The sequence below is a fragment of the Takifugu rubripes genome, chromosome 11, assembly GCF_901000725.2.
Source record: "Takifugu rubripes chromosome 11, fTakRub1.2, whole genome shotgun sequence".
Lineage (NCBI taxonomy): Eukaryota > Metazoa > Chordata > Actinopteri > Tetraodontiformes > Tetraodontidae > Takifugu > Takifugu rubripes.
In genome coordinates this window covers 4631184-4656803 of record NC_042295.1, presented here as the reverse complement: position 1 = coordinate 4656803, position 25620 = coordinate 4631184, and the positions used below count along the sequence as shown (strand labels likewise).

Here is a 25620-nt window from a genome sequence, read left to right as displayed (position 1 = left end):
GCAGAAACAAAGCCAACAGGCAGGTGATGATGGTGAGAAGGTTCAACACAGAACTTTATTAAAGCTCTTTTCCCGTGATACAAATGTTAAAACAGCATGCAGTGGCTTGGTTTGAGGCACGTTACTACAGGGAGAAGGAACACTGAGCAGAAATAAAGCAGAAATCAATCCCATTACAAGAGTTTGCATAACTTCCTCTCAGTGACATTACCACCCCCCTTCACAAAAAAGCAAAACAAAAAAAGCCCAGTCACATAGTCAGCAACTATGAAGCAGACGTGTTAAAAACAACATCCATGTAAATAAAAGGCAGAGTAATCGATGCGAGAAGCTGAGAGGCACAGAGACAATATCTGTTGGGTTGGCTGACGGAGCACCGTGCTCGCTCACACCGCCGGAGGCGATGACGTGCCGGATATGTCCAGAGATCACCTGATCTCCCAACGCCTCAGAGTGCCGCTGAGCGAGACGCTGCTCTCGTGACTGTTACGCTGATGAAATGGCAGAATATGAGAAGAAAAGTGCTTTCAGAAGAGCAGCCGAGCAACTCCTGTGCTTCTGATCTCCACGGCGACGCTCACCGGTCCTCTCCTCTTCAAGACAAGCATAACTTTCAGCATGGCGAGGGAGTGCATCGCTGTCTATGGAAACATCAAAGTTGAACTCTGGTCAAAGAAAAACAGACAGGCACGCAGCCACCCATCCTGCAGGCTGGTTGCCGTGGTGACGCCTCTCCTGCTGCCCATCATGAATGCAGCAACAGCTCAGAGGGGCTCCAGTCATTTCTACATTTGGCAAAATATGAAGCGAAACAATGAAAGATTGGTCGTGTAGGTGGTCGGCGCCGCTCGGGTCGTGTACAGGCAGCGTACAACCCAACGGAGCAGAGTCCAAGGGTAACAACACTCAGACAGTTAAGACAGCAAGCAGAGAATTCCATTCCTTTTGTAACATTTCCACCAATCCCATAATACAACCTGAGGCACAAGTTCTCAACTTTCACAGATTCTCGCGGTCGTCGTTTAAAGGTGACCTCATAGTGAGCAAGCAGCAAGTAGCATTTTCAATGACACAGAGGAAACACACTTGTTTACGTGGATAAAAAGACAATATATGAGAACCTACAATGATAAACTTCTCCTGCCAAAGATATTAAAATCAGGGAGGTGTGATGAGGGAGAGAAGCGCTGCATGTGCACGCCATCACAGTATGGTCTGCCTTCAACGGGAATGTTGAACAGAGGAAAGACGAGGGGGTGGGGGAAGGGGAGAGATGGTCACCAGCCCCGCAGGTATCTGTCAAAGGTGTGTGCGTCTTGGGGGCTTCACTCCCACTCTGTGGTGCCCGGTGGTTTGGAGGTCAGGTCATACATGACTCTGGAGATCCCTGGGATCTTCTTGATCTCATTTACCATCTTCAGCACCACCTGCACACACCGAGAAGAAAAACGTTAAACTACAGCAGCGGGGGAGGCCCATCTGGTGGGGGGGATTTGCCATGTACCTCTTCTGGGATATGGTTGCCCGGCGTAGCGGGGATGCCAGTCATGAAATCGCTGGTGATGAAGGTGCGGATCACCACAGAGCGCCGGCAGGACGGCTGCTTCTGCAGCGGGTCCCGGTCAAAGTGCAAAGGGGTCAGGATGATGGGCATCTGGCTGATCTTCCCAGAATAACCTGAAAGACGGAAAGAAAATAGATAGACATTTAAATTCCAGTCATTCTAAATACTGGCATTTAAAAATCAGACTGAATGTAAAACTTCGACTGTGTAGAGCTGCTTTTTTCCCCAGAATAAATTGGGAAATTATTGTTTTAAAACCTGCACAACCCATAGAAAATTTGTATGTGAGATGAATTTTTAAAACCAATAAAACAAGATCTGCACGATTTACAACAATAATTGTTAATTAAGTAAAAATGGTGCAATTTGCCGCTCCAACACTAGATGTCACCATATATGTGGTCATAATGAACTTAAGACAGCTCACAGCAACACAGACAGAGGGTTTGATCAAACCATTTATCTCACTTTAATAATTAACTCTTTGATCACATGTGAACAGTTCACAAACACATCAGCTGAACAGCCAATCAGCACACAGCGAGTGAAAACCCGTCTGGTTCCAGAACATGCCAGACACTCTGGGAGAAGCACACACACTTACCAGACTCTCTAAGGATAGAATGAGCTTCAAAGTCAGCCTGTCTGAGCGTGCTGAGAACGCCTGTGGTCAGGAAGGTTGGGGTGACGTCTGTCGGTGGCTCCTTCACGTGGGTGCCGAATACATACACAACTCTGGGAGGACACATATGGTGGAAGCATGAGTGAGTGCCCGGCAGGGTAACTCCCCGCAAACAGTGGTGTGTTTGTGCATCACCTGTTGATGTTATGGCACATGCGGGGAATGAGTCTGGCCAGGAACATGAGTGACTCCCAGTAAGGAGATTCTCTACTTGTGACGCCACACACATAGCTGTAGGAGCGGCAGTCGCCCTGAGGGGACAGTCAGACACACAGCACACACACTTGAGCACCAGCAGAACACACCTCTGAAGCAACCTTCATCTGTGTTTATAAAGCTGTTCTGATCCTTTTTCACTCCCCGCCACTAATTGTCTGCTGGCTCTCTTCTCATCCACAACTGGAAGCCACGGAAAACCTGATTCCCAGTTCGAGAGTGGCTTTGGGCTAAATTTAAAACTGGTTACAAACAGGAAGTCACAGGACAGACAGTGTCTGACTGTGGTGAGCTGGTTGTTAGGACCCACCCCCTCTGCAGTCAAAACTGAAGGTTTCAACCATGAAAGTCTCAGCAGAACTCCCCACCCCACCCCACCCCCAGTCAAAACTCAAGCTTTGTGAGGGCGTGTTTTGGTTTCACCACAAAGTTCTGGAGGTGACGCCACGAGACAGAAAAAACATGATATTACACCCCCCCCCACACACACACACACACACACACACAACCCCCCTTCCCTCCCCCGTGCTACCTGGACTCCCACAGTCTTGATTGGCAGCAGGAAGGCATTGAGTGAATGAAGGCTGGTGATCTGCATGAGCTTCTCTTCCTCCTCATCTGATATGCACGACTTGACTCTTTGCAACAAAACGTGTGGCTGGACAGGAGACACACACTTTTAAAATGGTCATTAACTGATCAAACTTGTACATTATATAAAATCTGATTTAGAAAAAGGAAGTACGTCGCTTCGTAACCCTGCCCTGTTCTGTCACGCGGTGAGCGTGCAAGGGCGGGTTAAAGGGATGATGTCATCCCGTCAGTCCTGACCTTTTTGACGCTGGCGGAGAAGTCTGTGATAATTTTGAGGATGTTGTTGGTTTCAGCAAAGTCTTTGCAGATGAAGGGCTCCTCTGCACAAATGACCCTGATGGACAAACCAGGACCTGAAGGACACAGACATTGTCCCACATTACCTCTACCAGTATTACCAGTAACTAAGAATATGTCTTATTCTTATTTTATTTATCTTATTCTAGTGTGGTCTTCTTTATGTTGAATGTCGCAGCGTCTCACCAAGACAAATTCCTAGTTTGTGTAATACTGTGTACTACATGAACAATGGCAATAAATCTGCTTCTGATTCTGATTCTGAACTACAGGACATTACTCTTTTCCAAAAGTGCCGTTCTTAAGATTGAAGCAAATGTAACAGAATGAAATGTTAGAAGAACCAGCGGGGAGAAAAGTGATCACAGGTGACAGCAGCAGCATTGTCGGATGATTCCACATCAGCACCTCCTGCCACATTCAACAGGGGAACAGGAAGTGACGGAGTCTTCCTGAGCGGAGAACTTGCCTGGAAAAGGGTGACGAGACACGATCTCCTCCGGCAGGCCCAGCTCTCGGCCCAGAGCTCTGACTTCATCTTTGTGGAAATCTTTCAGAGGTTCAATGACTTTTCCCTGCAGAGGAATGGACAGACGGACAGACGGACAGAAGTCAGTTAGGACATCGCAGGTCTGTCTGTTCGTCACTGAAAACGGTTGTACCTCGTCTCGCAGTTTGCGGATGAGCTCGGTGTCGTTGTGGTGTGTTTTGATGACGTCGGCTTTGCCACTGGCCAGATGAGAGGCGCTCTCGATGAGATCAGGCCGCAGGGTCCCCTGAGCAAGGAAGACCTCCTCCGGCTTCAGATTCATCTCTCCGATCACCTCGTTCGCTACCTGTGAACATGCAGACATGATGAGGCGGCCATGACGAAGGCGACTCGTCCAGCACCACCAGCCAACTCGCACTTTGACAAACGTGTCTCCAATGATCTTCCTCTTCTCCTCTGGGTTGGTGGTCATGTTCAAAGTCTTGCTGATGCGTTTCCGTGGCGTCCTGTCCTCCTCAGAGATGGGGAGGGTTGTCGTTCCGTTGTAGAACGTGTGAGCCGCATTCACCACTACATATTTTAGATCAAGAGGAAGACAGCAGCTTAGCAACAAAGTGAGCTTTACTGTCACTATTTGACTATGTTTGTGTCACCTTTGAGCTTGATGCCCAGCTTGGTGAGCGCCTCCTCCACACTCTGACTCTCTCTCTTCCTCATGAAGCCGTTGTCAATGTGGACCGCAATCACCTGATCCTGGTTGAGAGCTTTGTTGAGGAGAGCTGTGCACACCGTGGAGTCCACACCTCCACTCAACAGCACCTGGACAAACAAGGACAAATCAAGACTGTGGCTCCAACAAAGGTTCCAGGTCTCTCTGCAGTCCTCATGTCCACTGTTCAGGCTGAGAAACATAAGTAATATGATGAGCTTTGACGAGCTTTTAAACCTTAAACCTGATCATATCCACATTCATGCTAATGTTGCAGAAAGATTATGAAAACAAATCCTGTGCTTCTGACTGGATACAGCTGTGCACAGGTTCCCTCAGCTGTGCATACGCCCTCAACAAGCACAGTCGACTTCAACATTTATAATTAGTATAAGGATGGAGAAAGGATGACAAAAACCATTGAATTAACGTTCCATCCACACAAATACAGCAGAATCTTCCAACAGGAGAAAGTGGTTTCCAGCAGGAAGAAGCTGCAGCACTCATGGTTACCTCGGCCTCTGTGGAACCATTAGCTCCCCTAATTTATCAGGACTCTCCAGAGATGAAGCCCAGTTTGAATCAGAAGGTGGAATCCGTCCACCGAGATGAAGCATGACTTTATACCAGAGGTTCCATCTCATCGTTTCACTCACCAGCACTTTAGACTTGTCCACCTTCTCTCTAATCTCATTGACACAGGTCTGTTGGCGGTTCTGTACAGTGAAGTTACTGGTGCATCCTGCAATCTCAAAGAGGAAGTTGCGCAGCATCTCCGTGCCTCTCTCCGTCAGGTCCACCTCAGGGTGAAACTGCGTTCCGTACAGCTTCTTCTGCTCATTAGCGATGCCTGACAGACAGAAAGACGTATCAGATGTAAACTCAGGTGTGAATAAAATAAAAAGCTTTGGCAGAGCGCTCACCAGCTATGATGTTGCCTGACTGGGCCACCACTTTAAACCCATCAGCTACTTTATCCACACTATCTCCATGTGTCAGCAGGACCAGTTCCTCCTTCTGGAGGCCCCTGATAACACACACACACACACACGCACGCACCCACACACACACCCAAGCAGTGTTCAAACCTTTTAGACCTGATCTTCACAGGAAAATAATGTAAAAAGTCTGCTGCGCTCACACAGAAACCACAAATTATTGTATCAAATATAATAGAGCTTGTGTGTGTGTGCGTTCATGCGTGCTGCCTGTGATAGGGTGTCTGGTGACGGAGAGGTTACCTGAACAGAGAGCAGGTGTTGTCCAGGGCGATGTTGAACACTCCGTCTTCCCTCACACTCTTCCTGTGGACGGTGCCACCAAAAACTTTGTTCATCATCTGCAACACAGTCCTCAGGTCAAAGCTGCTTCAACTGGGCAATCAGGCAGGAAATGTTGCTGAGCAGCCGTGTGAATGAATACAAGTGGAGGGAAACGTACCAGAACTCTTAAATGCATTTCAACTCTGCTTATAGAAGTACACAAACACACACCTGCATCCCATAGCAAATGCCAAGGACAGGCTTCCCCATGGTGAAGATGGCGGGGTCAAACCAGGGGGCATCTTCTGCATACACAGACGCCGGACCACCCGAGATGATGATTGCCCTGAGAAAGGAAAGAACCAATAGTAGTGATACTGATGATAAGAGCTTTTGTTTTAGACGGTGAAGGTCACCAGGATGCAAGGCACATAAAAGCAACATATTCAAGATGTACTTTATTCATCCCCGTAGGGAAATTGCTGCTCACCTGTAGCCCTGCTCTCTGATGGCGAAGGCCGGCGTCTCCAAAGGGAGGATCTCGGAGCGGACACACAGCTCTCGGACCCGTCTGTCAATCACTTTGCCGTACTGGGCTCCGGCATCCAGGATGGCCACAGCCCCCTCACACGACCCATTCTGCTCTGTACTGCTGATCTCCAGCTGTGGTTGCAAACACAGCAGCTCAGTGAAAATGGCTGACAGACATCACAAGTCAGAATCAAGCGTTCCACCGCCAACCATCCTTTGGGAAAAGTGAGTCAATCAGAGCTTCACTAATTAGAAGCATGTGGGTTCAGTTAATGTGCTGTGACCATTCAGCCCAATAGCAGAATCACATGAAACCTACGAATTAGTCAAAGAAAGGACCCGTCTGGAATACTGACTGATCTCTGTTCCTCCCAGAACCGGGTCTATCTAACAGAACATCCCGCCTGGATCCTGGAAGAGCTAAACCCAGACGGAGATAAGGGTCAGAATTTACAGCTTCACCACGTCTGATTTCCCACAACAAACCTGGGAAGGACCCCACGTGTTCCGTGGAAACACTTCCGCATCGGTGTTTCTCCAACCAACTTGAGATTAACCTTCATTATATTTTTAGTTATCCCTGATTTCAGCCACAGAACACTGGATGTTTATTTACACGTTAGCTTAGTAAAGACGAGAGCTGCTGCCGTCACACCGGCAACCACAAGTCGGCTCCAACTAGCTTCGTGACAACGTTAGCGAAAACACATCGCATTAGCATCAAGTGTGTGACAGCAGACGTTCAACAATAGTTATTAAACAGCAACAATGCCGTCAACAATAAGGACAAACAGCGTCGTCGCCCGGTTCGGTCCGCCCGGCTGAGTTAGCTGGCGGCAAAGCTACTGTAGACAGTGTAGCTTGTATTCGCCATTAGCCTGCTAGCAGTTCGGTGAGCTAAGTTAGCGTGGCTATGCTAAAACCCACGCGGTGTCGGGGGCAAAGACTCTCGCGGGTGTCCCCCGCACACACGCGCACGATCATGGGGACGAACGTTTGTACCTGCGTGGAACACCTGACAGATCCGACCTGGCGCCTGAGCATCTGTACTCGACATGCTAAGGCAGCATTGCAACAGGCAAAGCGCTGCTACGTTCCTGCAGAGCGGACCTCACGGTGCCCTTCCAGTCCTTCCAACTTTCCCTGCGCGTTGCTCACAGGCCGTCATTTACCGGTGGTTCACACCAGCCACAGGGGTTCTGCCGGTCCCGATGAGCAGGATGTCTGCGCTTCACTGACCTTGCTGTCTCCGTTGCACAGAGCCATAGAGGACCACCGTGTTGTGGATGAGCTCTCCCCGTTGCCTCGGTGTCCCAGATCTGAGAAGCTGCTGCTGCTGCTGCTGCTGCTGCTGGAGCTGGTCGGGGGTTGGTGCTGCTACTGTTGCGGTGGCTCCGGCTCCGGTTCGGCTCCTCCTCCGGGTGCAGAATAAACTTTGCCCAGTGCGAACGCACGAAATAAATGTGTGTTTTCAGTGGGTGGAGCACAAAGTTGCGTCCAAAAATATAAAATCGAGTCTGGCCCAAACACGTAGAGACACTCACATCCGAGACCCCTTATTGAAGCTCTACCTTCGAGTTCTTACGGCGGGTTTAGGGAGAAAATACCCAATTAGAGCGGTCCTTTTATTCCCAGTCCGATGTATAGATTTAGAATATGTTTAAAATATTTATAAATCAGCACAAATGTAATTCCAGCTGGGTTGACCGCGAAGACACGAGGATCATAAAAACGTTTAAAGGCCAAATGGAAGCATTTGTGGGTTCAGTACCTTTCTCGAGGGCACCGCGGCAATGCTCTGAAGGTGTACTAGATTCCATGCACCTCAGCCCAGTCCCCACCAGACGGAGCTACCACAAAACCGAATCACTTCAACGCGTGTGGATACAGCCTAGATTAAATTGGCAAACTTTCTGTAATCGCCTTTAAATTTTAACCACCAAATCATGTATCAGGCGACAAATGCGAAACAGCGACAGTATTAGCGCCACCTGGTGGTTCCTGTAACAGATGCGTTTGACAGGTGTGTATTACACCTGAAAACACTGGCGTGACACAACAGCGGTTGCACCGACGCGTAAAAAGACTCAGGATATATTTGAGACGTATAAACAGTTAAAATCACATGAAATCAATCACAGAAACTAGAAAAACCCTCAGAGAGTTCAGACCTGCACCAAGCGGTTAATTCCCCCCCACACTGTAATTTACACCAACACTAGTCAGCTGATACCTTCAGGAAGCCCGTCTGCCTGCGTGTGCTGCTGGTCTTGTGTTGGAGGGTTGGACTCATTGAGGATCAGTGACTGATTATAGACAATGATTCTGAAGAGACACAGAAGAAAGTTATCTTCAGTTACTGGAGGTTGTTACTAAGTGTTAAGCAGCGCTGCAGTAGTGACAGTTATACAGCATCAAAGCCACTTGGTCTTGGATGTTGTTACATCTTTGGGGATTGAATCAAGTTGGGCTTTTACGGCGTCTCTTAATGACAACTATCGTTTCTGGTCATCAGGACTCACTGGGAGACGGACAGACATCTGACCTTGGATTAGCTGTAGCTTTACCTTCTGCTGTCACATGCTGCTCTGCATTAAAATGCTTCTGTGTTGTCACATGTGCCACTAAATGGCTTCACGCGCACCCGCAGCAACCACAGGCCAGAACACGCCGTCGCTCATTAGCTAAGAATGAAGCCAGTGTCGTGACCAGTTTCAGCATGCCGACATTTAGAAACGTGGCTAAAATGTGGAATAAAAGGATGAACGGGTGTTAAACTGTTTTCCTTGTTCTCTCGAGCTGGCTGCTTCCATAAGGATTTAAATGAGCATTGGTTAAAATTCATTCCTGAAGCAGTCATACAGGAAGTGTTTTGATCACTAGTTCCTTTAAGGGCCAGTCTGAGGATGACAGAATGTATCTATGGAGCTCTCAATGGACTCTTTTCACAGTCATCATGTTGTAGGTGTAAAACATTTGCAGATGAGCGGGGCTTACAGTCAGTGTCCTGATCTTGTTGTGTAAATCTCCTGTATGAAAGGCTCAAAGGGGCATTTGGAAGCAGCATATTAATTTATTACTTCTTTCTTCTTTATCACCCTTAACTTCAGCTACACTATTGGTGTATTGGTGTTTACCCACCTTCTATGACCTAATTTTATGTTCTCTGCTGTCAATACGAATACACATATGAAAACAGACGTAAGAACATTTGCTTTTACGTTGAAATCAACAGTGATTTAGAGAATGGAGCAAACAACAGAAAAACCCTTTCAAGTAATCTTTCATGCTCAGTGCCTCTCCCTGCTGGTCACACAGACAATCAACACGTCAGCAGCCCAGTTTCCAGGTCGATGTTTTATGGTAATTTAAATGGCAGCAAAGTCAGCAAGGGCGACCTCAGGGTGATTTACACTTAATATTTCAAGTGCTACAAAAGTAACTAAACAAAGTATTTGTTGTGAACACAAGTTGCTTTATTTTTTTACAACCAGGGTTCGAACATTTGCCCAGGTCAGATTCAGGCACTTTTTAAGGGTTGTATGATGCTATAAACATGGCTACACGACCAAGGGGAGGAGCAGGGAGGAGCAGTTTCTTTATGCCCTTCTCTGCTCCTCTCTGATGTCCCTTGCTCCTCTCTGATCCTCTCTGCTCCACTCTGCTCCTTCCTGATTACCCATGCTCCTCTCTGATCCTCCTCGCTCATTGGAGCAGAGTGGAGCAGACAAGAGCAGGGAGGAGTCGGGAGGAGAAGAGAGGAAGCTCAGAAGCTGTCCATTGATGTCCACCTTCTGTCACTTGGTGGCAAGTTTTGATTTTTTATGGAAAATTTTGCAGCAAAAGCTACAGATCGCATCTTTACTGTGTGTAATGGTGTAATGGTCATGGACACCGGCCATCGTGTCTTTTTGGGAATGTGAATGTGGCACATTTCTTGGAAGGAAACCTTTGATGTCAATTTACCTCGGAACGGAATTCTTTCTCTCTTGTTTTGACACGTCATCTGTCGGTCGGGGACAGATTTAGAAGCTGCACACAGGCACTTCCGGGTTTTCCGTGTTGATGTTCTTCCTACTTTGAACTTAAACGGTATAAGTTTCTTCTTGTTTGTCGTGGCTGTTATGGTGTCACTAATGCGCAGTTGATCAAATCTGGAATATAAGAAATTTTGTCCTGTTGCGTATCACTGTAATCCGGACTTTAATGTTGATTTGACATGCTGTCCTCGTCACCAGGTACGCATGATGTCTGAGCTTTCATTCTCCTAATTCTTTTCTGCTCGCTCGTTTTTGTCACGATAATGCTGCACGTTATCCGATTATTTCCAAATGTGGACATTTGAAATAATCTGGTGCTTATTCAGTCAATATCGCGTACTTAACGGGTCACTTCATTCATTTTTCTTCACAACAAAACTAAATTATGACGCAGCGCAGGAGCCCATCAGTGGAGGCGGCTAGAATCCCATTCTTTTCATTTTACTGGGCTGATGTTGCTTTTGGTTTGATTTTGCTTTTATTTCGCGCATGCATGTATGTAATAGAATTCATGCTTATATGTATCCACTCTGTCAAAGACGTCCATCTGTGAAGATCCAGTTCAGTTACAACTGGAACCAACTTTATTTCTGTAGGATATATGTATTGCTGAAATGATTACGGCTTTATGATGTCTTAAATCGCGAGAGTATATGCTGATAACAACCCATGACATTTCAGTCATAATATGAACTGTAAAGTGTTTATTCCATTTTATTAGGCTCAGACAGATGAAACCAATGAATGAAAGATGAATTTGTAGCTTGTTGCTCTGATCTCGTAATTACATGCACAACTACCGGCTGCTGAAAATCTACTTTATTTTTTTGATGCTGTAGTAGTTTTAATCAAAGAGACTCGTTGGGCTGGTTAAGTCACTGTTTCTGTTTAACCTCCAACATTGTTCCTGTATTTATGCAGATTATCTCAGGGCCTACCTGGGTTGAGCCCTTCCTCTCCAGGATGGAGCGCTCAGATTTGCTCTCGCACAGAAACGGGCGGCAGAGGAAGGCGACGGGTACATCACCTTTACTGGATGGAATGAGGGGAACACATAAGCGAGAGATGAACATTGCTGTGCCAGAAGAAGAGGCAGAGGCTCTCATCGGAGATTCTGACTCTGACAATCACGGGCACAGAGTGGAGCGTGGGATCCGAGGAGAGTTGGGTAGTGTGTCGCTCCTTCTGTTCCTCTATGTGCTGCAGGGGATTCCTCTGGGACTGGCTGGTAGTGTTCCTCTGATCTTGCAGACTAAGAAAGCCAGCTACTCAGACCAAGCCTTCTTCAGTTTTGTCTTTTGGCCATTTAGTCTAAAGCTGTTGTGGGCACCACTGGTGGATTCTCTTTACTTCAGCAGGTTTGGCAGAAGGTAAGAACGTGTGACTGTTGGGATTCTGTCTCTGGATAGTCTAGAATCCCACCACCTGTCTCCCCACCAGGAAGTCATGGCTGGTCCCCACACAGTACCTGCTGGGCTTCTTCATGATCTATCTCTCTGGGACGGTTAATTTGCTGCTGCAGAGTGAAGGAGGACCTCAGATTGTACCACTGACGGCAGTCTTCTTCATGCTTGCCTTCCTGGCGGCCACACAGGTAGCTCCTCTGCTCTTCATTAAGTTGTAGTCCATTCTGCTTAGGCATGTACATGGCTGCATTAGCAGTATCTTTAAGTCCATTCCTGTGCAACCCTGGCAACTTTATGTTGCTGTTGATAGAAGTCTCCAATTCTCCTCCTCCTTTCAGGACATTGCTGTAGACGGCTGGGCCCTGACGATGTTGTCCAGAGAGAATGTGGGCTACGCCTCTACGTGCAACTCTGTGGGCCAGACAGCTGGGTACTTCATGGGCAATGTGCTCTTCCTGGCTCTGGAGTCTGCAGACTTTTGTAACAAATACCTCAGAGAGGAACCCAGAGACATGGGCATCGTCACGCTGTCGGGTAGGAGACATTGAAAGAAGGGCAGTGGCCTGAGTGATCAACTCAGGCCACTGCCCAGCTCAGTGTTTTTCTGCTCTCTTCTTTTCTAGACTTCCTGTTCTTCTGGGGAGTGATCTTCTTGGTTTCAACCACCTTAGTGGCCATCATGAAAAAGGAGAGTGGGGAGGGCAGAGGGGACCGTGGAGTCCAGGAGGAGACACAGGGTGTGATGGAAACCTACAAGCAGCTGTCTTCCATCATCAAGTTGCCCACAGTCTTCACCTTCTGTGTTCTGCTTCTCACAGCTAAAGTACATCAGTGTGACAGTGTGAAGTATTTGGTTTACGTCCACAACACCTGCTCAAGACTGAATGTCCCTCTGCTCTTCTCTTAGATCGGCTTTTCTGCGGCAGATGCAGTGACTGGCCTGAAGCTGGTGGAGGCCGGTGTTCCCAAGGAGACGCTGGCGCTGTTGGCAGTGCCTCTGGTGCCTTTGCAGATCCTCCTGCCTCTGGTCATCAGTAAATACACTGCAGGACCCAGACCTCTGGATGTCTTCCACAAGGCCTTTCCCTTTAGGTTCTAAAACCCTCTCAGACAGACACATGCCCACACAGAGCTTCCACCTAAAACCTGTTTTTGTGGCGATAGGTTGCTGATGGGCCTGGAGTACGCCCTGCTGGTGTGGTGGACCCCCAGTGTGAGACAAGAAGGAGGGTTTCCTCTGTACTACTATGTTACAATACTGCTCAGCTACTCAGTACATCAGGTTTGACATTTCACCTTTTCCTCTTTGTTGTGTTCATTCAGCTTTTCCCAGAACTAGAACCTCTGCCTAAATTCCATATTATCTTGCTGCATGAAATTACAGAATGCAATAGAATGCAATATTCAACCAAGGAAATATACATATTTTGTGAAGTCTTTGAGGTGTGATCAGTGTGTTGCTCCATCAGGTGGCGCTGTACAGTATGTATGTGGCCTGCATGGCCTTCCATGCTAAGGTGAGTGACCCCCTCATCGGTGGCACCTACATGACCCTGCTGAACACCGTTACCAACCTGGGTGGGAACTGGCCCTCCACTGTAGCCCTGTGGGTGGTTGATCCCCTGACGTTAAAGGGGTGTCAGGGGGCCGTCGAGCAGAACTGCAGTTCTGCTGCAGCAGCGGAGGTGAACCGTCAACTGGAAAACATGTAGAACAACAGTTCTTTAGCTGGCCTTCACTAACACTTCTTCCCTCTTCAGCTCTGCGTTGACGCGGGTGGCGCCTGTGTGACCACACTGGACGGCTACTACGTGGAGTCGGTGGTGTGTGTGGTGATTGGGCTGCTGTGGTGGCTCTGGCTGGGGAAGAGGATGAAGCAACTGCAGGAGAGGAGCCCTGATGCCTGGAAGTGCAGAGTGAATCGTTGACCATCATCCATCCACTCACAAACTTCAAAACCTCACTTTTTACTCTGCTGCTGACTGATTAAAGTAGTCTTTATTTTAAGTCTTTTCAGCTCAACCCTATTATTTTTTTTATTTTTTACTTCAGACTCATGTTTGAGTCTTGGTGGCATCAAGAGCATATGTCTTTCACTCATTTGTTAATGTTTTAATGGTTAAATCTGTTTTATGTTCCACCGATGTCATATGTGCCTTGTTTCGGAGGGTTTGAAGCCGTCCTTCCAGTCCTGTGGTAGGAAGCTGTTCTGCCTAAAAAAAAATTTTAATGGGGATAAATGCACTGATAAACAGACTTGAGGCTGATCCACCTGCTTCTACTTGTTGTCATGCGTCTGACCTGTGATTCAGCTCTTTTGCTCTACAGATGATGGATTTACTCATCAGAAAGGGAAGATTTTAGCAACATATTTATTTAAACCAGCTGTTAATCCTCATCTATCCAGCTGGTAGACCAGCTGAGAGGATGGACACCAACGTGTTTATGATCACATATTCTCCATATGGATCTTTTGACGAGACCTGTGTGATTTATTTTATACTGAGTTTTTCAACTGGCTTTCAGCTGGCAACTCAACTTTGCCCCACCATGATGCTTTCATACCAAAGTCTAGCGCAGGGGTCGGCAACCCAAAATGTTGGAAGAGCCATATTGGACCAAAAAAACAAGAAACAAATCTGTCTAGAGCCGCAAAAATTAAAAGCCTTATCTAGGGCTTATAATAAAGGCAACACATGCTGTGTCTATATTAGCTGCATTAGTCTACTTTCCAAATGATAAGTAGGTTACAAATACATAGTGAGAATTCATGATGAAATGTTTATTTTCCCTGCAGCGCATTCTGGAGAATGACGCACCACGTGGCCACTCTGCTGTACGATGGCACTTCAAGTTTAACTTCCATTTTAATGAGATGTTGAAATTAAATATTTATTATATACATTTATACAGCATTGGAAAACTTTAAGAATGTTTGTCACGTTTTCCCTCCTGCAGAAATTGTATTAAAACAATTTCCATTTTCATATTTTTGAAAAAACTCCAGGAAGCCACTAGGGCGGCGCCACGGAGCCGCATGCGGCTCCAGAGCCGCGGGTTGCCAACCCCTGGTCTAGAGGAATACTGTATCTGACATCATTCAGTTTTGATATATAGCTTGTCATTAAAAAAACGTTTCTAACTGAACCTGAAGCTTTGACGACAGACGAGTTTCTTCACAAACACACAAGACTCACGAGGTCACATTCTGGTCGTATTTTATGACAATTCTCACTTTTCAGGATCTCAAACGCCTCCTCACCCGAACGCGGATATAGCGAGATGCAAATGCTGCCAGGGCCTGATGCTGTTTCAGAACTGTGTGCAGATCAGCTGGTCTCTTTCCCGACGGCGCTGCTGAGGAAAGCATGATGTGACCAAGCTGGATCACACCGGATCGGCTGATCAAGTCACAAGAAACACACCTGAGGAGCAAATCTGTAAAAAAAAACAACTGTTCACACATCAGTCAAGAGTCTAAAAAGTCAGCGTTTTCTTTGTTCTACATTAATTTAGGCTCCCGGCCTGGTTAATCCATCGTCTCCTAAAACTCCATTAAGACATGAAGCGTTGATCCGCCGCAGAGCCTCTAATTGCCACCACACCTTTACAGACCACAACATTCGCACCCACCAACCACATCACTATTGGTTGCACCAATGCCCCAACAGGGAATTCTGGGAGCTCTTTGGGGTCTGTTCCAGCATAAGATGACCCCATGTGTCAATATGAGCAGTCAATGCAGCACTGTCAACCACAACAACCCAAAGATTGGTGTAAACTGCTTGGGATAGTGACCTTAAAACAAATTTAAAATTTGAGAAATTTTTTGTGTCACAAACATGAGTGTTTATTCCGATGGTTCATGCCAGGTCGCTGTTCGTACCAGTGGTGCAGATACTAGTAAAAATGGGATTAAAAGGTTATTTAACTCCTTTCAGGCCCAGAGATTCTTCAGTCCAATTCATAATTCATGGACATTCGTGGAAGCATTACCGTTAAATAAATAGCGGTTTCCTCACTGGCACTCGTGTTTAGCACAAAGCACTTTGGACGACGTCATGTTCTGCAAACCGTTTGCAAACGTGATGGATTTCAACAGTGCTCCTGCTCTTAGTTGGGCTGCAGCTCCTCAAAGAACTTATCAGTCCTACTCCGCGAAGGTCAGAAGACGGTGGTTGTGAAATCTGAGGTGTGGTCATCGCAGTGAGGCGGCCTTTACGAACACTCGACTGTGGCGCACTGGAGTTCCATACCCACATCTCCACTCTGGGCGGTGACAGGATACGTAGTGTGGATGTGCAACATTGGAAGTGTCTGTAGCATCCATATTTTATTTGCTCCGTTTCTTAAAATACCAAAAGAAAAAGAAAAAAAAGTCATGAAATAAAGTCCCAGGAGGCGCGGTGGGTCATAGGTTCATGCGTAGATGGTCAGGCCGCTTGGGTGCAACAGGATAGGCTGGCTGCTTTATCTGAGCCAGGCTGACCCCAGCCGGCTGACGGATAGGGAGGGGGGCCGAGGCCTCGGAACTGCTGGTGATGTCCATCTGCTCAGGCGTGGACAGCTCCATGGCCTGCTCCTGAGGGGACTGGAGGATGCTGGGCCCTCCGCCGGGAACCAGGGGGCTCCGAGCCCAGCTGTCCCCAGCAGAGAACTTGACTGGGCTGCAAAAAAGAAAGAAAACACACACACAACTGATTTGGGGACAATAACAACCAGATGTAGACATCACAGAAGAAACACATTAGGACAAATGACAATTTATCCTTGTTGTTTCCATGGGTGTGGTTGGAAGAAAGCAGTGCCGTACCTCAGCGGGGTTCTCGGGCTGCCCATGATCCGCCGAGGTGAACGGATTTTGGGCTCGAAGGAGAACTTCTCTTTGATGTTTTCTAGGACTGATGGTGCAACGTAGGTAAAACCCTGGACACACATTAGAGACAGATCACAGATGCAGGCAGGACTAGTTTGAAGACGAGACCCTGATCAATCTAAAGAAAATGAAGAGAGATGAAGAGTCGGTGCCATTTTAAGGAGGAAACGTTACCAAAAAGGCTTGATTGGCACTCTCGCTGAGGGTCGAGTCGTCTGGGCTGTCAACTGGTGTTTGACTGGTGAACTTTGAGTCAAACTGACTCACGTCCTCAGCTGATTGCTGCAGAGACCGATTTTCTAATGAATAAATACACATGTAGACAAAGAGCTGGACTAATTTTTCCTCCTTACCAGGAACGGCTTGAAGGGCGGCTCAACTTTCCGGGCCAGTAAATCCTCCCAGTTAATGTGTCGAAAGAAAGGATGTGCCTGTGACCAACAGAGCATCACAGAGTCAAGGTTCCAAACATGGTGATGTTTGTCAGGCCAGCAAAGGGAAACAGTTATAGCACTTATCCAGGTTATAGCCTCACACACTCATGTGCACAGCTAGATCCTGTGTTCTAAATCTGTAAATGCACAGATACGCCTCTATTGGGTGAGAAGCCAAGTGCACACCTCTGACATAAGTTCAATGGCTAATTAAGCCCGTGAAGAACCATGGTGCTTCAAACGCGTCTCAATGGGTCCTCACCTGCACCTCTGTGGCGTCTCCTGCTCCCGCTCCCAGACGTGATGAGGCGTTTCTCTTCAGCAACTGTACAACCAGCCGTCAAACTTTAAGTCACATACTCCCACAACTAAACTGAACAGAGTACACGTGGAATATCAAGTACCCGCTTCAGAAGATCTCGGGCTTCCTGTGTGAGGTAGGGAGGCAGATTGAGTTTACACTTGAGGATCTTGTCGATGGTCTTTTTGCGGTTTTCGCCAGTGAATGGCGGCTGCAGGGAGGAAAGAGTTTACACCAAACTGCTTCACCAGAGAGAAATCCTCAGAAAAGCTTTGACTGACCGCTCCCGTCAGCATGTCGTACATCAGAGCACCCAAACTCCACCAGTCCACAGCTCTGTTGTGTCCACTCCTCATCAAAATCTCCGGGGCCCTGAAAGACGATGTGGACACGTCTGTCACCGAGAAATGTGATGGGAGAGCAGAGCCAGCAGCTCTACAGTCACAGAACAACAGCTCACATGTACTCGATGGTACCGCAGAAGGTGTGGGTGACCGTTCCATCGTGAATGGACTCTTTGCACAAGCCGAAGTCCGTCAGCTTCACATGTCCTGCAGAAAAACAGAAGCTTTAAAGACATCAACATTCTAGATTAGTTCTGAGACGGGCTGGGAGTAGCTGGTGTTTGACATGTGCAGATATGAATAATTCTGATGGAGATAAGAATCTCCAGACTGATGCACATGTGTACATGAACAAAGACCTTGGCTGTTGAGCATGATGTTCTCTGGCTTCAGATCTCTGTAAATTATGCCCTTCTGATGGAGATGACCCAGAGCCATGGAGATTTCTGCCAGGTAGAAGCTACAAAGGAAAAGCAGAGACCTTTGAGATGTTGACAGTGATCTGCCACTTGCTTGTGGATGCAGTTTTAGCTGTCCCACTGTCATTCTGTCCCTGCTCCACTGCTGCTGAGCTTTACCTCTCTTTATATAGCAGCAACACTGATGGGGGGTAATAAGAGCAACAGGCTCACCATGCTGTGTCTTCCATGAAGATGCCCTCACGCTCCAGCTGCATGAAAAGTTCTCCACCTGCAGAGATGAAGAGGGTCAGTGACGCAGAAACACAGATGGATAAAGTGCCCCTAACACCACAAGCTGTACTCTTGCTCTAACACAACAGGTTGTTTCCCTTGCACTAACACCACATGTTGTTCTCTCGCTCTAACAATTAAGGCTTTTCTCTTGCTCTAACACTGCAGGCTGTTCGCTTCCTCTAACACTGCAGGCTGTTCTCTTCCTCTCACACCGCAGGCTGTTCTCTTCCTCTGACACCGCAGGCTGTTCTCTTCCTCTGACACTAAAGGCTGTTCTCTTGCACTCACACTACACGCTGTTCTTTTGCACTAAGACTAAAGGCTGTTCTCTTGCAATAACACTACAGGCTGTTCTCTTCCTCTAACACTGCAGGCTGTTCTCTTCCTCTAACACTGCAGGCTGTTCGCTTCCTCTAACACTGCAGGCTGTTCTCTTCCTCTCACACCGCAGGCTGTTCTCTTCCTCTGACACTAAAGGCTGTTCTCTTGCACTCACACTACACGCTGTTCTTTTGCACTAAGACTAAAGGCTGTTCTCTTGCAATAACACTACAGGCTGTTCTCTTGCATTGATACTAAAGGCTGTTCTCTTGCGCTAACACTAGAGGCTGTTCTCTTGCACTAACCGCTCAGGTACTCCAGGATCAGATACAGCTTCCCTCCAGTCTGGAAGGCATAGATGAGATCCACAATGAAAGGGTGCTTCACTTCCTCCAGGATGTTCCTCTCTGCTTTGGTGTGGGCTGTGTCCTTGGCATTACGGACAATCATAGCCTGTGCAAACAGTATCGAGGAGTGAACAGTCAGTGCTTCCTGCTGCTCTCCTGAGTCACACTTGTAGGCTTGCTCATCTCCCCATCAGCAGAAGAGAACTTTAGTCAAAACAACACTTTCTACGTAGCCCAATATGACCACAGAACAGACGCAGCACATAAGTATTACAAATGACTGAAGACTTCTAACTATATAGTCATTGTTGTCCAGCACTACGGGAGCAACACTGAAGACAGTGGTTTTGCGTAATGTGTTGTCATGAATTTCAAAAAGGAAAGTAATCAAATGGTTGGTTGCAACTCATTTATACAAGGCTGAGCTGCAGTGAGAGGGCTGAAACAGTCAGTCACAGTCTGACCTAATCTCAGTGCCAGATGCAAGACAAGTACATAGACGTGTTCATGTGTAACTGCAAGCCTTCAATACCTTCTTCAAAACCTTCATTGCAAATATTTTGCCCGCTCCTGCTCCCACCACCTTTCGAACTTGAAAAACCTGCAGAGAAGAAAAAGGGCCTTAAAACCAAAAGTGTGACATGCTTCTGGCCTCCCTTCTTGCTTGCTGGCACTAGCCTACCTTTCCATATCCGCCTTTCCCGAGGACCCGCAGCAGCTCAAAGCACTCTGGCCGGATGCCCTCCGTCCCTTGGTTGACGCTGTCCTCCGATATCTCAATCTTCTCACAGTCATCCATGTTGCTGCATCAATGTTCAGGGATTCTTTTATTTTTCACAAAGTCCAAGGAACACGTGCATATATAGAATGTGCTTCATACTTACAACTCAAAGCCACTACACTGATCCATGATGTCATTGAGTTGAACCTGAAAATCAATCACTAAATAATTTTAATCTTAAAACAAAAACACTTTGGAGCATAAAACATAATGAGAATACAGGTGATAGACAGTTGTATAAACAAAGAAATAAAGGAGAATAGATGGAATGATCAAAAGACATCAATAAATTACAGATAAACTTGTCCAGAATAACTCAATCCCAATCAGCACTTCAACCATTTGTTTCAGTATCACGATGATGATGCCCCTCCAGAAATAGCTACAATGCATGGGCAGCATTTCATCAATAATTCAGGTGGGAGATAATCATTTACAAATACTTTAGAATCGATTCTTCGTTGGTAACAATGTCACCATTCTGCAGCATCATCAGATGTGTGGCATTATTCTGGAGCCATTCTCTAAATTGTTAACTGCAGGTGGCAGAAGGAGCTGCTCTGATCAAAGTTGCTTCCAACAAGAGATTAGTAGATATTTCGCAACAGTTGTTTAGTACTTTGTTTCTGCCGGCTAATCCTGCACACAGTAACCGATCTATATCTGCCGCATGCTTTTATAATACGAGGCATGCAGCTATTTAACTCCACAGCATCTGCAGGAGTTCACTAAAATAAACTGTTGCACACGGAGCCACATTTGTCACTGCGGCACCTTTGGCCAAGTTAGGCTGTGTTTGTGCACCGTGACAGCGACGCTTTAACGCCTGACAGCGTCAACAGCGAAAGCCACCACAACACGAAGCTTTCCTCCTTGTGAATTTAAGTCGGAGGGTTGAAAGCTCAGTCACCAAGGCTGTCAACTTCACGGTTTGCGAGCTAGCATTAGCCGGAGCCGCCACAGATTGAGCAGGCCGGAGCTGCAGGAGGAGGCCCGAGGTGCTCGCCAGGCTAACGGCTAGCTGCTCCCCAGACTTTCTGCTGTGACAAGTCTGGTATTTTCGCTACATTTCTCCACTCAAGTACCTCCTCGTTCTCGTCGTCGGAGACATTTTCCTCCGGTTGGTCTAAATCAATGTCAAACACTCCAGCCATTGCAGCGCTCCGCTCGGTTGGCTCTGTCGCGGACCACAAGAAGACCAGGCGTCCCCCACCTCATGGACAAACACACACCACCACCGCCATAACCGGCTACTACACTGAGCATGCGCACAGCGACACAGGGCGAGCGGGGCGGGGACACTTGCGACGTTATAAATATTCCTTTTAAATATTGCGAAGCACATTAAAACATCTTCTCTCATGACAAAAAAGAAAGCAATTAGCAACAATCAATTATATTAAAACAACCAGAGTAATCAATTATGTTAATGTTAGAATAGTTGGAGTCAAATATTGTACCGTATATACAGTAGTTTCCAAACGGCTCTTTACCGCAAGCGCTTTCTTATTTTGAAATCATTCACGGACAGGAAATGATTCTTTTAACTTCCGTTGGCGGCAGACTTCCCGTTGCTTTCAAACAGACAAAACAGAAACGTGTAATGACTGGGTGTTGAGGTAATGTCTCAAGTAATAAACCTGCAGCAATGTGACTTGATTCTAAGTTAGGGAAGTCGCCTCTGCGGGAGCTTATACACAGTTTTCATGACGTAAAAATGTCCATAGTAACCGTGCAACTCGGCCAGTGCGGTAACCAGGTAGGTCACGAGCTGTTTGAGGCCATCAGCCGCGATGCGCTGCAGGACCACCGGAAGTTGTTCAGCACAGCAAGTCGCGAGCGCTTTTTCAACCAGACTGCTCGAGGAGGTGAGTCACCTGCTGAGCCGTGAGCTGTTTGTAGCGCACCTGCTTACCTGTGCAAGCGTTTCCGTTTATCAGACCTCGTGGCCAGAGCCGTGCTGGTTGACATGGAACCCAAAGTCATCAAACAGAGCATCAGCAAGGCAAACTCCTCCGGCAGGTGGCGCTACGGAGAGACATCCCACTTCTTCCAGAATCAGGGTTCTGGGAACAATTGGGCCAATGGGTAAGACCAGGACTAGGAGCCTGAGTGTTTTTACGCTATTTAGATGGGACACCCTGTGAGATTTAAGTTGCCTTCTGTGTCAAATATAAAGGAAAAAGATGTAATTCTACATAGGAAAAAAGAGTCTAAACAAAAGTGGCCTCAACCCTATTCTAACATATGGATGTGCTGCTTCCGTGTGCATGAAATAATTTTATAGTTTTCAGCTGACACTTACAGCAGGCAGATCAGGATGTTTTGGGTAACGCTGCTCCTGACTAGTCGCTGTGATCTTGCAGCTACTGCATCCTCGGACCTCGCCACAGGGACGTGGTCGAGGATCTGGTGAGGCGAGAGGTGGAGCAATGCGACAGGCTGTCTGGATTTGTGGCAGTGATGAGCGTGGCAGGGGGGACGGGCTCTGGAGTCGGCACCTACCTGACCCAATGTCTCCGAGATGCCTTCCCCAAGTCCTTCATCCTCAACCACCTCACCTGGCCGTACGGCACCGGGGAGGTACGTGGCTGTGAGTTGCTGGCTGGTGGTGTTTCAGCAGTTAGAATGCTAGAATGCTGCAGTCTTACCTTTTCTGTTTCAGGTGATAGTGCAGAATTACAACTCTGTGCTGACTCTGGCTCACCTCCACCAGCTGTCAGACGCAATTCTGGTGCATGAGAACGACACGTTGCACAAGATCTGCGCCCAGCTGCTCAACAACAAACACATCTCTTTCACCGATGTCAACAGGGTGATCGCTCAGCAGCTGGCCAGCATCCTGCAGCCCGCCCTCACCCCGAATTCATATGGAGCCTACAGCAGGAACCCTTTGGGTGGGAAGCAGTCTTTCCATCTCCTCATTGTCTTGCCACTTGCTTCTTGATATGTTGGTGACTGTAGTGTGAATGTCTCCTCCTCTCAGGGGAGCTGGTGAGCTCTCTTGCCTGCCACTCAGAGTACAAGCTGCTCAGCATGTCAACTATCCCACAGATGCCCAGTTCCTCCATAGCCTACAGCACGTTCAGCTGGCCCGGTTTGCTCAAACACCTGCGGCAGATGCTAATCTCTAACACCAAGATGGAGGAGGGCAAGTGCTCTTCATCAGTGATGGTTACGCGTTGCATGTTTTTGTGTCTCAACAATAACCTCTGACAGGTATAGACTGGCAGGTGCGTCCATCTGCAGCTTCTGGGCGGTCTAGGAGTCTTCCAGGACGCACTTTTAACGTCTCTCTGGCCAATCTGCTGGTGCTGAGGGGGAAAGAAGTGTACAGTGCAGAAACAGGTCAGACAGACGGTTCAGGTGCATTCTGGATCGACTGGGTGATTTTTAAATTTTTTTATATGTGCCGTAATTTCCGGACTATAGAGCGCACCTGATTATAAGCAGCATAATCTAATTTTAGAAAGAAAATCAATTTTGTACTTATACAAGCCGCACCGGATTTTAAGTCGCAGGTATCCCACGTAGTAATATGAAAAATTAGATCGAAATCATTCAGTACCGGTATGTTTTTATTACCGTAAGAGACGAGTCACTGACGAGTGACAAACAGACAGGTAAGAAACAACAGCCACTCTTTTCACTTGTATGTTTATACAGAGACCTTAAATCCAAATTTTATCACGTCAGGATTTTTTAACTTTTCTTTTAATTTAATCTGTTTAGCAACATAAACAAATATATTCTACCGGTAAACGCTTTTTTTCTAACGGTGTCTGTAATGCAGCTACCTTGAAATATACGTTTGTATCAGCTACACACAAATTACGTTGTTTATGCATTTTTACTCAAACAATGAACAATCTAAAACTCCCCGATGGCCCACCTCTAAAATCTTCTATTTTCATCGAGGTGGCGATTGCTTTTGCCTTCCGTCTGATTTGTACAGCGGAAACACCGCGGCCGCCTGCTCTCTGTGTGTTCACCCAGTCTTCCAGAAAGTTTTCAAGCTCGGGCCACCTGCGATGTTTATGTCTAAAAGCTTTTGTCATCTTTTTGCTTTGGATCAGTTCTTCATGCTGGCGTCTCCACCTTCTCGCCATTGATTACCGTAATGTATGCCAAGATTAAGTGCGGCAGCTGGATTTCCTTCTTTAACCGCCAGAGTGATCGCTTTTAACTTAAAAGCCGCATCATATGCTTTTCTTCTAGTATTTTCTATGTTGATGAGGGTTAGTAAAAATGACTGATTCACAATAGTTGTGATAGTGAGCCACGAAAAAAAACCATAAATAAGCTGCACCGTAGAATAAGCCGCAGTGTTTAGAGTGTAGGAAAAAAGTAGCGGCTTATAGTCCGGAAATTACGGTATGTAAAATCTTGAGTGTTGGTTATCCATTACACTGATTTTAAAGCTCGACAAAAGAGTTTCTGTTAAAAAGGGGGCCACAGTCATGAGACAGTGCATGTCCTCTCAACAGGTAGCTTTGAGGACCCGACCCTCTACACATCCTGGCTACCACCAGAGGATGCGTTTCACCTGTGGAAGACGGAGGTTCCTATAAATAAGTATGAAAAAAGTGCCACGCTGGTCAGCAACAGTCAGGCTCTGCTCAGACCTCTGGACAACATGGTGGCAAAAGCCTGGAACATGTTTGCATCCAGGTGAGTGGTCGGTCCGGCAGACTCTGCCCCAGTCTTCACAGGAGGCTGAAGCCAAATGGGTTAAATGGACCCAGATCAGAAATTCACCTGTGAATTCGCTGCAACTTGAGGGAGCCTCTGCATTTATTAATAGCTGCAGTCATCAAACGTCCTGTTGAAACATATGTACAATTATAGACTCATACTCTGGATCAGTTATTTTCTCTAGTTTTAAGGCACAGAACCATTAAATTGTATTTTCATTGTAAAGTAGGAGAAAATGGAAATAACATACTTACAGATAAATTCAGACATTAACAAGGTGGCACTGTCATTTTATTTTTTTTAAAAAATAGCCTTTTTCTGCATTTAAGAGTGAATGAGTTCAGCCTCAGTCAGGAAGAAGAATGACCATGAATGAGCTCCGCCCCCTCTGTGTTTTCTTTCTTCCAGGGCATACATCCATCAATATGTCAAGTTTGGCATCTCAGAGGAGAACTTTCTAGACAGTTTTACATCTCTTGAGCAAATCATCTCCAGCTACAGTCAACTGGGCTCCAGCGTAGAAGCCCCAAGTTGACCCCTTGAGCCCAGTCTAGCATCACTACCAAGCCCAGCCCTCCAGCGTTGTGAAATGACCTAGTTTGTTTGCACCATGAGATGAAAATGGAGACCTAATGACACAAAATGACAATATGATCAGGTAACATCTTTTCAAATGGATTTATTGTTTGTTTACATGGTAAACAGGCAACCTTGGAGCGCTGCTACGTTAAACAAAACGGTGCTTTGGGCTGGCGGACCACAGCTTCAGACAGCTTACAGACTGCTGTTGCCATGGGAACCTAACAGCCAACACCAGTCTGATAAGCTATCTGATGGGGTGGGAAGTGGTGGAACGGGGAGATCCTGCTGGGTGTGTCCAGAGCTTGTTACAGGGACAACAGCAGAAATAACCCCTGAAACCATTAAAGACATGTCTGGAAACAATAAAATGCACAAATAAATGCACTGTTCACTTACCTCACAGATTAAGTGAATGTTTGATTGTGTTGTTCAGATGTTTAAACCAGTTACAGG

At 46.9% G+C, this 25620-nt stretch overlaps 4 protein-coding genes across 11 annotated transcripts; 2 read left to right on the top strand and 2 right to left on the bottom strand.

The window, feature by feature from the left end:
• Positions 1–29: 29 nt before the first annotated feature.
• Positions 30–8079, bottom strand: gmps (guanine monophosphate synthase). 4 transcript variants are annotated; one of them, XM_029843622.1, is made up of 16 exons: positions 7585–8079; positions 6305–6477; positions 6046–6160; positions 5794–5891; positions 5476–5579; positions 5209–5402; positions 4497–4662; positions 4262–4413; positions 4016–4189; positions 3823–3928; positions 3294–3409; positions 2995–3138; positions 2382–2497; positions 2169–2299; positions 1505–1677; positions 30–1427 (listed from the first exon to the last, which is right to left on the bottom strand). In XM_029843622.1, the coding sequence occupies exons 1-16, from the start codon at positions 7609–7611 to the stop codon at positions 1326–1328; spliced, it is 2091 nt and encodes a 696-aa protein (XP_029699482.1). In that variant the 5' UTR covers positions 7612–8079; the 3' UTR covers positions 30–1325. The 4 variants fall into 4 exon arrangements, with proteins under 4 accessions (XP_029699482.1, XP_003968336.1, XP_029699481.1 ...); XM_003968287.3 differs by having other exon boundaries at positions 2995–3120; positions 7585–8071; XM_029843621.1 differs by lacking the exon at positions 7585–8079 and adding an exon at positions 7348–7555.
• A 1996-nt stretch (positions 8080–10075) lies between these two features.
• Positions 10076–14060, top strand: slc33a1 (solute carrier family 33 member 1). Of its 3 annotated transcripts, none has more exons than XM_029844088.1 (9): positions 10076–10152; positions 11307–11755; positions 11826–11979; positions 12130–12325; positions 12415–12614; positions 12699–12883; positions 12956–13073; positions 13261–13476; positions 13552–14060. In XM_029844088.1, exons 1-9 carry the CDS (start codon positions 10129–10131, stop codon positions 13717–13719), a joined length of 1710 nt encoding a protein of 569 aa, XP_029699948.1. In that variant the 5' UTR covers positions 10076–10128; the 3' UTR covers positions 13720–14060. The 3 variants fall into 3 exon arrangements, with proteins under 3 accessions (XP_029699948.1, XP_003968359.1, XP_011606573.1); XM_003968310.3 differs by lacking the exon at positions 10076–10152 and adding an exon at positions 10182–10437; XM_011608271.2 differs by lacking the exon at positions 10076–10152 and adding an exon at positions 10182–10583.
• Positions 14061–14992: 932 nt separating this feature from the next.
• On the bottom strand, positions 14993–21862 carry rps6kb1b (ribosomal protein S6 kinase b, polypeptide 1b). Of its 3 annotated transcripts, none has more exons than XM_011608269.2 (15): positions 21806–21862; positions 19994–20051; positions 19792–19912; positions 19642–19710; positions 19068–19215; positions 18379–18436; positions 18106–18206; positions 17863–17953; positions 17684–17774; positions 17506–17613; positions 17364–17426; positions 17021–17098; positions 16842–16949; positions 16605–16717; positions 14993–16458 (listed from the first exon to the last, which is right to left on the bottom strand). In XM_011608269.2, exons 2-15 carry the CDS (start codon positions 20017–20019, stop codon positions 16203–16205), a joined length of 1431 nt encoding a protein of 476 aa, XP_011606571.1. In that variant the 5' UTR covers positions 20020–20051; positions 21806–21862; the 3' UTR covers positions 14993–16202. The 3 variants fall into 3 exon arrangements, with proteins under 3 accessions (XP_011606571.1, XP_003968335.1, XP_011606570.1); XM_003968286.3 differs by lacking the exon at positions 21806–21862 and adding an exon at positions 20976–21177 and having other exon boundaries at positions 19994–20037; XM_011608268.2 differs by lacking the exon at positions 21806–21862 and adding an exon at positions 20976–21170.
• tubd1 (tubulin, delta 1) lies at positions 21428–25567 on the top strand. The gene is made up of 8 exons (XM_003968309.3): positions 21428–21758; positions 21831–21978; positions 22257–22473; positions 22556–22787; positions 22877–23041; positions 23110–23238; positions 24378–24561; positions 24994–25567. Exons 1-8 carry the CDS (start codon positions 21608–21610, stop codon positions 25118–25120), a joined length of 1353 nt encoding a protein of 450 aa, XP_003968358.2. The 5' UTR covers positions 21428–21607; the 3' UTR covers positions 25121–25567.
• Positions 25568–25620: the final 53 nt, after the last annotated feature.